Source organism: Poecilia reticulata, chromosome 10 (genome assembly GCF_904066995.2).
Source record: "Poecilia reticulata chromosome 10, P_reticulata-male-v2, whole genome shotgun sequence".
NCBI classification, from domain to species: Eukaryota; Metazoa; Chordata; class Actinopteri; order Cyprinodontiformes; family Poeciliidae; genus Poecilia; species Poecilia reticulata.
In genome coordinates this window covers 25,450,201-25,465,043 of record NC_088839.1, presented here as the reverse complement: position 1 = coordinate 25,465,043, position 14,843 = coordinate 25,450,201, and the positions used below count along the sequence as shown (strand labels likewise).

General features: G+C 37.6%; 1 protein-coding gene across 3 annotated transcripts in view; it reads right to left on the bottom strand.

The window, feature by feature from the left end:
• Positions 1 to 14,405, bottom strand: part of drp2 (dystrophin related protein 2) — a 119,258-nt gene extending 104,853 nt beyond the window's left edge. The window contains exons 1-2 of one of the 3 annotated variants that reach the window (XM_081611750.1): positions 14,143 to 14,405; positions 8,342 to 8,516 (exon numbers count right to left, since the gene is read on the bottom strand). In XM_081611750.1, the coding sequence (XP_081467876.1) occupies positions 8,342 to 8,388 (47 nt within the window). In that variant the 5' untranslated portion in view covers positions 8,389 to 8,516; positions 14,143 to 14,405. The remainder of the gene's footprint in view (positions 1 to 8,341; positions 8,517 to 14,142) is intronic. The other 2 variants (XM_081611748.1, XM_008420714.3) reach the window with 2 other exon arrangements.
• Between the last annotated feature and the right edge of the window lie 438 nt (positions 14,406 to 14,843).

The window sequence follows — 14,843 nt, the reverse complement described above, 5'->3', positions numbered from 1 at the left end:
AGACGTGAGTTTCTTCTCGGCACATTTTCATTCCAGGGTTCCTCCGTCTTTTCTGTGAGTCGCATCGAGTCCAAGTCGGATCAAAAGAGAGAGAAACGGCACCAGATCCAGATATAAGAGAAAATAAATGATGGTAAAAAATGTAATTAATGATTTTAATATCCAAACCCAGACAAGTGACACCAATAATAATCAGTCTTTGTAATGAAGTAAAGATTTACAACATTTTATCATTTATACTTACTGATCATGATGGATGGATGGATGGATGGATGGATGGATGGATGGATGGATGGATGGATGGATGGATGGATGGATGGATGGATGGATGGATGGATGGATGGATGGATGGATGGATGGATGGATGGATGGATGGATGGATGGATGGATGGAATGACTTGTTCAGTCATTACTTGTTTTTACATAAATGTAACTTTTATGCTGAATGGTCAAAATGAATAATTAACGCCCTGAAGTTAACACGTTTAGAGGCCATGGGGAGTTTAAGCAAACTTCTGACGGTCAGTAGATAAAAAAGAATAATGTGGCTGTTCATGCTTTGTTAGAAACACAAAAATAAAGTCTTAAAGTTAATCTCAGACGGCAGTGAAAGCGAAATGAACTGCCCATCTATTGTAGAAGAAGTAGGTTTAAACCCTTGACCTTGAATAAAATAATTAGGATTAACATGTAACTGGGGCTCAGTGAGTCCTGCAGGCTTTGTGCAGCAGTTTTCCTGAGGGAAAAGGGAAAAATGGAACAAAATATCACCACGGGGCATTTCACCTACTTTCTATATGGAGTTGTAGGGAGGACAAAAGGATGAGCGAAATTACCACAACAGCAGAAGAGGTAAGAGCAAACAAGGCTGGGATGGCAGCTCCAGCAACTTTAAACGAGGAGGGTGTGCAGCTGTGAGTAGAAACAGGAACATTGAGGTAACGACGAGAGCAGACGGAGATAAAAACAAACTCAGAGGTCACCGTTTGCCCTCAGACGGATGCCAAGCGTGGGCGGTTGGCTCTCTGCAGCCATCCGAGCCACGGAGCTAAACAATTCATAGCATGCGCCTGAGCTGCCCACACCGAGCGCCGCACGCATTCCCTGCAGAGCAAAACAACGGCCATGTCACCGTGTGGCACAGCGGGAGCTCTAACAATGCCTGATACTGTTTTCTTTATGCCTGACACTGAATCAAATGCACTACATGGGAAATCTGTCTGAAGGTAGGTAACTAAAACCCAGCAGCACATGAAAAAACACCACACTGTGCCTTACATGACAATTCAGCAACAGGTGGATCCTTGCTTTACTCCTGCAGTGTGGAGGAAAACAATTGGCTTTCTTCAAACTGCAGCTGGAGTGCAATTTAGACGAGGATAAAGACTGATGCGTCTAAGATTTGGACATATATATGTTTAATATGCAGGGTTAGGAGTAACAAAATTAAATAAATGGGGATGCACCAATAATTATAGCTGATAACCGATATTTACCGATATTCTCTGTATTTCTCTACATGTTTGACATATTTGGAAAAAAACAACCAGAAACAGACGACAAGAAGCTGGAAATAAATATTGGTTGTTAATATTGGCCCAGTTTTATTTATCAGGTGATACATAAAAAAAAGACTGATATCGGTCAATACTGATGTTAGGGCCAATATATTGTGCAGCCGTAAAAAATATCACCAAAGACATAAATGTAAATTTCCAATTAATTATTCAAATGAATCATAAACTGATTAAAAACATAATTAAATAATTACATTTACCAATAATTAATTATTTAGTAGTAAATGGCTGAGTTTGACAGTTTAACTTATTTCACTCGAAAAGGAGCAACAAAATAAACAAACACTGTGAAATAATTCAATATAATTTTAAGTAAAAGTTTATTCAAATGTATTTTTTTAATGGGAATTTAACTGTTTTATGGGATGTTTAATTAAGTGTATATTTCACATAGTTATTTATTGATGTATTTAATTATGTGATAATATATTAATTAGTGGTAAATTTAATGATCTATGTTTTTAATAATTTTATGATACATTTAGTTAAATAATTTAATAGGAGATTTACAAGTATGTATTTGATGGTATATTTATTTATTTCATTTTGTCACCCCAAGCCCTCCGTAGTTTAATTATCTGCAAAGAAGTACAGAAAACTGGTTTTATTGATGTCTGCTTCTTATTTGTCTAAGCATAATATTAAAATCTGAACCATGTTTGATCGCAACAAGTGCAAAGAAATTGATAAATTTATCTAAAAACTACAATCAAGAGCAGCAAGGTGATGTTGGACCAGCAGGAAGATTGAAGTAATTGACAGGAAATATCCGGGGAATAAAATCTAAAATAAATATTCATTGTTCCATTCAGTTTGGAAAACGATAGAATTCCCAATCAACTGTTAAAATGTTAAAACACTAACTGGATTTGTTTTTACTTAAATTATTATGATCTATTTTGGTACTGACCTTTAAAAACTAACACCAATATATTTTACCTGTAGCAGTGAGGGGCTCTCTCTTTTAATTCAATTTTGTTTCATTTTATTTACTTATTTGTTTTCTGTAAAATGGTCACATTTTGCATATTGAACACAAATACATCCTTAAGGGATTCCTGTTAATTCACTCATTGGCTTCTGAATAAATTAAATCTTAGAGTAAAACTGTCTGTATTTCCCAAACAGTAAAAATGCTTATAAATGTAATGTTTTGGTTTTGTTGGACGATCCAAATTATCTGTTAGATTAAAAAAAAATTAATTTTGATGTGATCCTTGTAATAAAAGAACAACTTAGTTCACACTGCAGCCTGAAGTGACCCAATTCCGATTTTTTTTGACATAATGCGACCTGTATCGGATCTTTTCATGGCAGTGTGAACAGCACAGGTCAGATTCTTTTACGAATGTGACCCATATCTGATACGTATCCCATTCAAATGCGACCTAATGTTCAGGTCGCATTTATCCGAACTGAAAGTCACTGATTCTCAACAAATCTCACTATCCTACACGCAAGCGGGAAGAAAAACAACTTAATCCTCATATAGTCGTCATAGCTGTTGACGGACTTAATAGGATATTAACATGTGCTGCTCCGGCTGGACAACAACTTCAAATATATAAGCTAAGCTCCACCGTTAGCCTCCATGTTTACTTCCGCAAACACTGAGCTCTTCTTCTTTTTATGGCGGTTGGCAGAACATTGAGAACGCTGACGCTATTGCGCCCTCTACTGCGCATGCGGGACACTTTCAGGTCGTTTGCCTGTTCAGACTGCAGAACGCATACAGGTCGCAATTACTGGCAGTGTGAACGGCCCCGGCAAAAAAATCGGAATTGCCAAAAAATCGGAATAGGCTGCAGTGTGGACGCACCCTTACACAACTTCAAGGCATTTGTAATTTTATTTAATTTCATATCTTTCCCAGGTAAATCGAATGATGGGCACACATTCAGTCCATGTTTTAGATAATAAGAAAATCTCCTGATTTTTTGGAAATTTACAAGAAAGCCAAGACCAATATGCAATTCCAAATCAGTCTGCATGTTAAGATTAAATGCATCACAGAAATCCAGTAATACCAAGACAAAACCTTTTAGACGCGTCAATGTGGAGAAAACTGAACTTTAAAAACTATATCAATGAAGTTTCCGTGTGCTAAGAGTAAAACTATTGAGCTAAATGTTAAAATATATAACAAAAGTGACTAAATATTTCTTAAAGAACAGCTGAATGTCATCACATGTATTACTTTACTTTACACAACAATGTCCAAGAAAAAACTAATTAACCATTGTTTCCCTTATTTTAAAAAATTACAGCATGTTAACAACTTCACTGTTAAAGTTTTTACAAAGTCAGGTTAGCATTTAACTTGTAGCATGTGCGCCTAATTATAGCTGCAGTTTGTAACTTTTAAAAAATATGTTTTTTACATATTTGTTAAAACTGTTGCCTTGTCATGACATAGTGACAGATAATCTGAGAAATGCTTGATCTCTTTCTTCAGATGCTATTCCTGTCTGAAGTAATGAACCATTCAAGATCAAAAACAACCACTCAGAGCCAGGAGGAGGGTCTTAGCGATGCCAATCAACCTGGTGAACGTGCTAAATGTGCTAATGGTGGAGAAACAATTTACTATTACAGAAAAAACTGCTTATCCACCATCATTGGCTGTACAGCAAAAAACAAGGGGATGGGAGGAGCAGCATTCAAATGTGAATGATTGGCAGTGCTTAGACCTGCCCCTTGGCTCTGATTGGCTGTTTCTACTTAGCACTGGAAGAAGGCAGAAAAGCTAGATTTTTTTCCACAAACTCATGCAATACTGTCACAATGTAGTGACAGTTTCAACAAATATTCAAAAATATATTTTATAAAAGTTACATACTGCAGCTTTAAAGTTTCACACAGCTGTTGGCCTGATATTCGAATGTCGCTACAGTAAAATCCAGCAGCACAAATTTGAATTTCTTCCACTCAAACCATATGAAGACACAGCCTTAGGGACGCCGTTTGAAAGGATGGACAGAAGCTTTGAATCTTATTGTAACAAAGCTTCAGTGAACTGTCAGTCAGAGCGAGACAGGCCATTGTAAAACCAGTTTTGTGTACATCTCAAGCAGCGGACATCAAATGCAGGCAGACGCTTCCACCGGACAGCTCTCAGCCTCAAGGTTAGACAGCTTCTCCTCATTCATTCCTGTTTTCATCCTGCCCTTCTCCATTCCCTACATCTCTCCTGTGTGATGATTTAATACCACCTGTCAGTTTCTCCTCTCCTTCTACCCTTACCCCTTATGTTAACGTCCTTCTGTATTCCCCGATCTTTCTGGCTCATCCTGATGCAGCCAGAGTGGAGCTTGGATGAAAACAGCAACTGTAGGCCATGCAAAGTGATCTCATTATGCAGGACTGCAGGGTAAACTGTCTTACCCAATTTAACAACTATCCTTCCCCTCACAAACTTTTCAGCTACATCAGGGTCAAACAAGCAATTAAGGGGGCAATTGTCTAAACAGGATGCCAGGAGAATTAAAGAAACAGCGAGCTGGGATGTTTTCCAATTAAGCATTAAAGAATTACATGAACCCGTTGTAATTGTTTTGCTTTGACAAACCTCTCGAGTGTAGAAGCAGCATTTACCCATATTATATCAATAATTAATATGACTTCAAGCAGAAGTGAAGTATGCACAGTATTACTTGAGAAATGTCGTTTTTTAATTGCCTAAACACAATGAAGGCATCTAAAAAGGCTGTTTGTTGTAAAACATATGATAAAAGAAAAAAAAAGTAAATGTTGCACATCATTATGCAGCTTGTAGACATGTTGGCTGCAATTATCTGGTTGCATTAGTGTGTGCATCCTAAACTACTGAAGCACAGGAGAAAAGCAATTTAAGTAAAAGATGGGACACCAGGGACGTTAGAGAAGCTAAATATTTCCACGAAATTACTGAAAAGACTAGACTGAAACTGGCTACAGAGGCAACAGTTAAGGAGCTACATTACTACCAACAATATACTGCAAAACACCAGATCTTACCAAGTATATTTGGTCTAGTTTACAGTGCAAATATCTTAGTCCATTTGAAATACAACAAATCCAACTTACAAGTGAATTTTCAACAAGATATAGGAGTTTGGTTCAAGTAAATAATTTCTGAATCTATTGATGAAAAAGATTATTTCACTTATAAGAAGTCATTTTTGCCATATTCAAAGTGAAATAGTCTGCCAGGAATTATTTACTTAAAACAAGCTCATACAGCTTGGTGAAAAGTTACTTGTCAGCTAGTTTTATCTTATTTCAAATGTTCTAAGACATTTGTATTAAAAACTAGATTAATACTTGGTAAGATCAGGTGTTTTTTCAGTGTATTGGCTATTTCCTACAATCTGCTATAATCTCCATATGTCTGGACTAAGAAATCTTAATAAAAAAGATAAGAGTGCATTCATAAAAAAATTAGGTTTAGCACATAAATGATAAAAATCAGCTAAAGAACACCACATCTACAGTGAAACATGGTGGTGGCAGCGTCATGCTATGGTGTTGCTTTCTTTAGGTGGAACTGAGATTTTTGTCAAAATGGATGGAGTTATGAACAGATACAAATGACACATAATATTCAACTATTTGAGCTGAACATGATGACAAACTGGATGTTTTATCCAGGATTTATCCAAATTAACAAAAGGAAGACACATTTTGGTGTTTTCTAACCAGAGCACATTTATAGCTGTGTGTCCTACATGTATTATTACACATAATAGCGAATATCTTGTCTTCCAGTTGTTGGCTCATCTAACAATTAGTTTAACATCGTCACCAGATGCAAAGGATGTCATGTTATTTAACATTACCAGCACTAGCAGAAGGTTGAAAAGGCCACGCTAATGGTTTCTATGTAGTGCTCAGCATGTGGGAAGTGCAGATGTCAAAGTGGCACAAAGTTGGATGCGCTGGGTACATGAGGGCACCCACACACTCAGTGTCATCCCACTCCAGGCTGTAAACACTTAAATGGCATAGCTCAGATGGCTGGCACAGATGTCATGTAGTTCTGAGAGCTTGTTGCGCAAAACAATCGCCTATCTCAGGCTTTGACTGCTGGCATAGAATGAAACTCTTTGTAAATTCAAAAACCCAGCCTTCCTGAGTCTGAATGTGTAGAAAAAAGTATAATAATCAAATTCTTTATAAGAAAATGGAACCAGATTTGAATTTTATGTATTTTGTAGTGATTTTATTTGACAGGACAGAAAAATCGGCTAAGCCTGTTGTCCATTTGTATTATTTGCCACCTCTTAATAAAATCCAGTCCTTTCAATTGCTTTTAAAATTGAACTACTTAGTGAAGAGTACACTTGAGTGTAATTCCTTGGTTGATTGAGAATATTAGTGAACAAACAGCTTCATGAAAACCAAAAAACCCAGCAGACACAGTTTAAAACCTGTTAACACATGGGTATGGAGAGCATTAATCAGAAAACTCTGGAGGAGTTGCAAGGACCCACAGTGCAGATGGGATGACCTGTTAACTACTCACTCACTCCAAAAAGCAGCAGAAAGTTATTAAAAATGTGAGAAAATGAAAATATTTCAGCAGTATGGCTTCATTTGAATGGCAATGTAGCTCTGCTGACTCTCTTTAGCTTCAGAAAGTGTTGTAAAAGTTTAACATTTTCAACTGACTCAAAATTCAGTTCACAGATATTGTCTGCTAAATAGTGTCGCACCTCGTTTCAGGTAATAATAACTTCAAGACGTTGTTGCATTTGTAAACTAGATTCAACCGTTAGGCCTCTTTTAGGTTTAGCTCTGCATATATAAAACTGATTTAGTTTGAGCACAACTTGATTGAACAGCAACAACGTACTTGTAAAATGAAAGCAAGCCTCACAGTTTTTACTGGACAATAAATCAATAACATAACAATATTAGACACATGATCAATACCAATAGATAATATCTCTGATATTCAATATTCTGGGAGATGTAGGTGAAGAAAAAGACTTTAGCTGCTCACCCTTTTACGGTCAGATAAGAAAAGTTAGTGGCAGCAACTGACTCACTCACTCTCTGGTTGCCTAGCAACTCATTCATTCTTTGGTTACCTAGCAACAACCTGCTGAGTAACTGGCGCACAAGCAGTTTCAGTTTCCACCACTGTGCCACATAACTGCTAAAACATAAACAGCAGCGTGGATAAAACAGGAAACGTCACACCAGCAGCTTAGCAGCCTTTCAGATATTTAAATTTAAAAAATAAGCAATAATTATTGATATTGACTGATGTGACAAGGTTATATCATGATATGTTTTTCAGCCATATCGTCCAGCCATGGTTCAGATTTCACAGAAATGTCTCATGAATGCACTAAGCTGAATATCTTTGAGCACAATACCGCCTACTTTTAAGTCTGTGCATCTTTCATGATAGGAAAGTTGAGCCAAAACACCCAAGCAAACTGAGAAATGTTTGCCTTGAAGCCATAATTCATGTTATGCCATAGTTTTACGTTCTCATTTTAGTCAGTCTTTTTCATGTATAAATCTTTTGCTGTGGCTTCTAAAGACCTTTTATGTGTCTAATTACAAACTACAAATTTTAGTTGCATCTACTTTAGCTTCTGCAAAGCAATTTGTGCTAAAATCATGTGTACTTGCTGGTTTATCCTCCCAAAGCATCTTACAAATGAAGAAGTCATTGAAAATTGTTTTAGATTTTTAAGTCAAAAGCAGTAGGGCAGATGAAAGCAGAGACCATGCAGCCAAAGCAGAGAAAATATGCTTCTCTTTCCTCTTACCGAATGTTGTGGGACTTGCGTTTGATCTCATTCCAGCAGAGGTTCATCTCTCCTGTTTGGTGGGGGCTGCTTCCTCTCAGTCTCCGGCACTCGGTCGCCTCCTCTGGCCCCTCACCGTCCACAGTGGACTGGCACGGCACACACCGGCATCCCGGCCACGAGGGCCGCTCCGCAGCTACACAAACAGAGGAGCACAGTGTGTGTTTGTTACAGGACGACCCTTCTGAATTTACTCTCTGATTATTACATGGAGGCGAGGCAGGGAATATAAAACAGCACAGGCTTGACCAGCACTTCGATCCTTTGACCTTCCCACAAATGGAGATGATGTCCCACATTTTCGCCCCACAACCTTTTCTCTGAAGTCAGTGGCTCCGCAGTTCTGACCCGTATTCAGAAGAATTTTGTCTTGAAGTCTTAAAGGGAACCTATTATGCGTCTATGGACGAAACAAATCATGTTCACTGCATTTTTTTGCTGCTAGCCACGCCCCCAACTCAACATTTACACTCACATGTGAAAATGGTTGCAAGCAGATGTACAATTATGCAACTGTACATCTTTGAAAAGCAGAAGTAGAGCCTCCTGGACAACCAACAAGAATGCAATAAGTAGTTTCTGAAAGTAAGCCAACAACAAAACCGGCAGTCTTTTCCAGCAGCCATTGTACAGTGCATCAAGCGGTAAAATCAGCTGACCAAACGTGCTGGAGCTTAATTTGGGATAACTAGGTAACTTGTCTGGGCTTTGTACTTTTTTAAGCACTTTTGAGCCGTTTTTAGAAGCAGTAAATGGTAAAATGTGAACTTTGCATAGCAGGTTATCTTCAACAGTTCATTTTGAAATATAAGAAATTATCCAAATTCCCACATCTCCCAAACTAAACTCTGCGCAAAACTGGGTCTTTCAAATAAAAAAAGAAGTCTGCATATACAGTCAAACTGTACATACAGGCTTAAAACTTTTGGCGTGGCTATCTCAAAACCCTGATGTCAGTTCCATAGAAAATTTGTGGGCAGACGTGAAAAGGTGTTTGAACAAAGCAGCCTAAAACCCAGACTTATTTACAGCTGCTCTGTCTGTCGGGGGAATGGGCCACAGTTCCCCAGCAAACTGTGGTGAGAAGCTTATGGGAGAACAACCAAAGCATTTTACTAAAATCAGACTTCAAACATGCAAAGAAATCAAAAGGCAAAATCTACCAAATGTATATAAACTCACAATGTTGCCTTAAAAATATTTTTTCTTGGTCTCCTGTAACATTTTGATTTAAATAAATGAACAATTCATTGCATAGTGCTGTGTGCAACTGTAACCCTCTGAAATTTCCACGACCCTTGAAATATAAGAGTGAAGCATATATTACAACCAGGCAGTCCTTGTTTTAGTCATAATGCAAACATTTTTATTACGTTTGCAATGTAATACATTGTAAAGTTCTTACATGAATCTGTATCAAAGGAAAGAAATGTAACACTGATAAAATATGAATCAATACTATTACACAGATGTACTCAATTGAAGCTATATTTAATAACTCTGTCCTGTGTGTAAAAGGAAAAAACCCTGAATCTCGACACAGCAGCGGTTTTATCCCATTATTCCGTTCCATTAAACTCTAAAAAACAAACGCAGACAAAAAGCTTCTTTTATTCCAGACTTTTAGAGTGTGAGGGCATGTAAGGCAACATGAAGACGTGCAATCTTCATCTTGATGGACCAAAGAGGAGAAAAAAACCGACGGAGAAGCCCACGCGCATCGACACACAAACAGAAAACACACTCACACACTCACATGTGTGGCTTTCATGGCAGCAGGAGCCTTTCTGGGTTCACAGATCCTGGTGTGAGGTTTCTCTACTTTTTATGCAATTCACAACATATGATTGAACACCAGTTGTGCTTCCCTCAGACACCTAAACCTCCCATACTGTATGCAGACGTGCACAGACTGTGATCAGGCTGCGTTTGGTCAGTGTGTTCTTATCAGGGGGTTTGCAGGAAAACTAAGCCTATAGCCCTGACAGCAGCAAACATCCATCTGCTGCAGAAACACACACATAACACACACAACTCTGGCTCAGATGCTAAAGGAGCCGCGTTATGTGTTTTTCAGGCACATAGTGCCATTTTATAACACAATCAAGTAACTATATTAGCTTCAGTTGATATAAAAATGCTATATATATTAAATATGACTTAAAATAAATTTGACTTCTTAATTTAACGCCTTGAAATTGGGCTTCTGTCTCTTTAAAAACTCCTGCTCTTTCTGAAATGCTGCTTCGAGTAAGTTATCACAACATCGCAGTTGTTTGCTAATTGCTGCTAGCTAGTCTGAAGGAGCTGAGTGGGGAAAGTGTGGAAACAAAAGAACAAGCTTAATCTTGTCCTTTTGTTTCAACAGTTTAGTTTACAAAGTGAAATAAACAAAAACTTATTTTACAGAGAGGTGAATTAAATAATTGTTCTGCCTGTAGCCATCAGATTTTAAAATTTTACAACTCAGTGTCTCTGTTTGCTCTGGACTCATTTATAGATTTTTATGTACAATATCACTCTTATGTATAGATATAGCTCTGGAAAAAATTAAAAGACCTCTCACAATTCTCTGATTTTACTCCTTATAGGCAAATGTTTTAGTAAAATGAACATTGTTCTTTTTTTCTATGAACTACTGACAACATCTCTAAAAAATTACAAGCAAAAATGTCGTATTTATTGGCTGAAAATTATACTTTTTTTTAATATATTGCGTATGGTCATACTTGTTTAACACTAAGGACGGAGTAGCTTGTCAACAAATAACAGTTTCCCCTTGATGACCAATAAAGTATATTGTATTTTAGTCTTTATGAAGTTCAAAACTTCCGACTTTGTTTCTTCTTTTAACAAACTGAGCCGTATTATGAATCATAAATATTCCCGTCTACAAAGACTTTTTTCCTGGTTTAAAGCCTTTCAGTGTGGTTTCTTTTAAAAACTTTTCCTCCAAGTTCAGGTGGACTTGTCTACAACAAAGTGAACCCGACATAAATTAGGAGGAGAAAACTTTGTTGCAGTGTCAACATTTGAGTTTACAGCTCCCCAATGAGGGAAAGACTTTCTTTCAAGGCAGACTAATCCCTTTTCTTTATCTTTACCCTCAACTCCTTTCTGCTGTGCATTCATTCTTCTCTCTACCGTTTCTTTCTTCTGTGCCGTTACCTCACTCCAGATCTGCTAGAGGAGGTTTTTTTTCTTTCTTTTTTTTTACATGAATCATCCCCATCTCGTTCCCATTGCTGTCTCCCGTTATCTCTCCTCTTCTTTTTCTCCCTCTTCCGGACTCAGACAGCTCTGGTTAGTGTAGGCGAGTCTTATATGAATCAGCACATCCCTCACAGACTTTTCTCCTCTCTCTGCCTCTTTCCCTTCTCTGGTAATCAGAGGTCACATGAGACTCTGCATGCAGTTAGCACTTTAAGGACCTTACTTGAGCTCCAATCCGCTAAAAGAAATGAAATTGCGACCTGTGTTGGGTTCTGACAGGTTTTATTTATTTCCCCAAAGTGTTTAGGAGTGAGGCAACAGAGGCCACGTTTGACACAATGAAGTGTGAGAGCAGAAAGGAGCCATATTTGTTTGTTTGCCTTCAAAATCTGCCATTTTTGGGGATGTGAGCGCTGACAGTCAACGACCCCATCAGTGCCAACATCAAAATAAAACCCTGAGGGCGACAGATAGTTCGGAGGAAAAGATTTGTTTCTACAGTGAAGACTGAAGAAGGAGAGGTATTTCTGCTAGCAACCTGAGATTGGTGCAATTTCTACACTAAAACACAGAATCCTGCAAAACATTACAACCACAAAAATCTATTTTACTGGTGCTATATGTAGTAAACAAAGGCAAAGTGGTGCATAATTGTTTAACGGAAAGAAAACAATACATGATTTTTGCTTATTTTAGCAAATCAACGTCTTAAGAAGTTCTTTCTTTGTATTCAGATTTACTGAGTTTAACGTAATTTCAGTATAAATCCATCTGTTCTGTGAACTTCTCAGAGGGTTTTTTTTTTTAGAAAATATAGAACATGAACACAAAGGAACATATCAGATTCATTTTAAAGTTATTGGAGTTTTTAAATAGTTAGGTTATAAAACTTTATCCCAAATCTGTCACCTAAAAATGGAAATATGGCAAACTGCTGCAAAGCTACCAAGACGTAAACAGACTGGAAATTCTGATAAGTTCACACAAAAAAAACAATGTAACTCTGGAGGATCTGCAGACATCCAAAGCTCAGGTGAATAAACCTAAAATTATTCTGAAAATGTATTTTTAATAAAAATAACTAATTTATTAATATTTAGTTTAAAGATCCACTCCTCTACCTATTAAATGTTAAAACGGCTTGCCATTGAGTTTTGACCAACTTTTGCTCCTTACAGTCCAACAACACTTCTCTTACTCCTTAAGTTATTAAAAGTGCCTTTTATAACATGGCACTTTAAGAAAATAAGACAGGAGATTGTAGTTTACCTTACTTTTTTAAATCATGCTACACCTTGTGGGTCGTTTATGTGCAAGAATCAAAATCAAACTCTGCGTGACTCAAAGAGATAATCAAGTAATGTGAAGTGACTCACTTTTGAAAACTAAAACTGCTTTATTTATATTTAGATAAAAAATTGAGTGCCATCCTAGAGCAGGACTTTCAACATACAGAAAATAAATCCTTATTTCTGTGTTATATTACCAGTCCAGTTAAAAGTCTGCAGGAAAACTGAAAACTCCTGTTCACAAATGCTCTTCATTTAATCTGACTGAGGTTTAGCTATTTTGCAAAGATAATTGGGATAAAAATGTCATCCCAAAAAGACGTGCCCAAAAAGAGGTGCAGCTCTAATTGCAGCAAAATGTGATTTAATAAAAAAAAACATATATATATTCAACACTTCTCAGATTATTTTGGTGAATAATTTTAACAACCATGTAGTGTTTTTCATTCAGATTTGCTTTTGCAAGTCTAACACATAAAACTCCCAGTAAAAAAAGGCGTTTGCGGTTGCGACTTTACAATATGTCGAAGGAACCACAAGTCCATCATTAAAAAAAGATCCATGCCATTCAAATGTTTCACCATCTGCTTCTCTGATGAAATCCTCTGCATCATTGCAGGTTTGCACCAGCTTAAAGAGCAAGACTTTGGGTGACTCTGTCTGTTGCATTAAACTTCAAAACCACGAGTAAAGCTCTAAACATGCATTATTTACAGTCCTGATTGGATGTGGCATTGCTCAGTCAAGAGGAAGTTCAGTGTTTTTCCCCCCAAAGGTACTGACAAGCCGCAAAGTGACAGACGATATTCTGCTTCTGCTCGAGCCACGACTCACTTCTGTATTATTTGTAGCAGGTTCAGACACAAATCGCGGCCCAATTACTCGTTTGGGGACAGAAACGACCGCAAACCTCCTTGTTGTTCTCTCCTTTCCCTTTTCTTTGAACCACTCAACCCAAAAGAGCTTGGAAGGATAGTTTCCAGACAATGTGTGAATTTCAAATCAAAAGAGCTGCAGAGGATAAAAGATTGCACGCAGCGCTTTGCTGGATTTCACAGCAACAGAGAAAAGACAGTTTAACCGTGCAGATAAAGTATGAGAAGATCAAAGCCACAGCACTGCTACACCGTGTGTACATGTTGATTTTAATCGAAAAAACTCAAGACTGAACCTCTGAAAAGCAGCTAAGGAGTCACGATTTACTCTCATTACCAGAGCTTTGCAGATAAATCAAATTCTTTCATGGTGTGCGAAGCCTACCTTAAATAGCACGCTTGCTGTGCCGCTACCACAGGTTAGCTGTCTTTATTTACCCAGTGTTGGCAGAGAATGCAAAGATGTACTAGACGTGCGCTGGAAGAAATATGGAAGAGGGGAAAGAGGCACAAACAGGGGTGTGGGCCGGGTGACCTAAGCAGTGGAGATTTCTGTCCTGGTCAAAGCTCGCTCTGTCCTCTCAGATTCCTGCTCACACCTACGTTATCCCCCATTCTGCATCACCAACAGGAAAAGGCCATCTGCCTGTCCTTCAGCCCACACACTGAGAAATGGAAACGCAACGTAAGCTCTTATTGAAAAGAAGGTTCACGCACTCATCAATTACATTCCTAAGATTTTAACCTGGCATTGACCCGATCTTCATCAGGCTTTATAAACACTAAATATATACAGACGGTAAGCACAACATGGCATAACCCATGAAACCCACAACATATGCACTGATACCTGCAGCTATACATGTCTGTGCACACAAATACATGCAAAGACACAAAATGTTAAGCTTTTCTCATTTAGTTTTTAGTTCAAATATCTTAATAGACTTAGAATAAGACAATCAACTTTTCAGCAATAAATAGTAGCTTCTTTTGAGTCAATAACACCTTAAAATTCAATAAAAATAATTACTAATTTTACTGGCTGATTATTTCATTTATAAGGGAAAATAGGGGAAAAAATCTTGT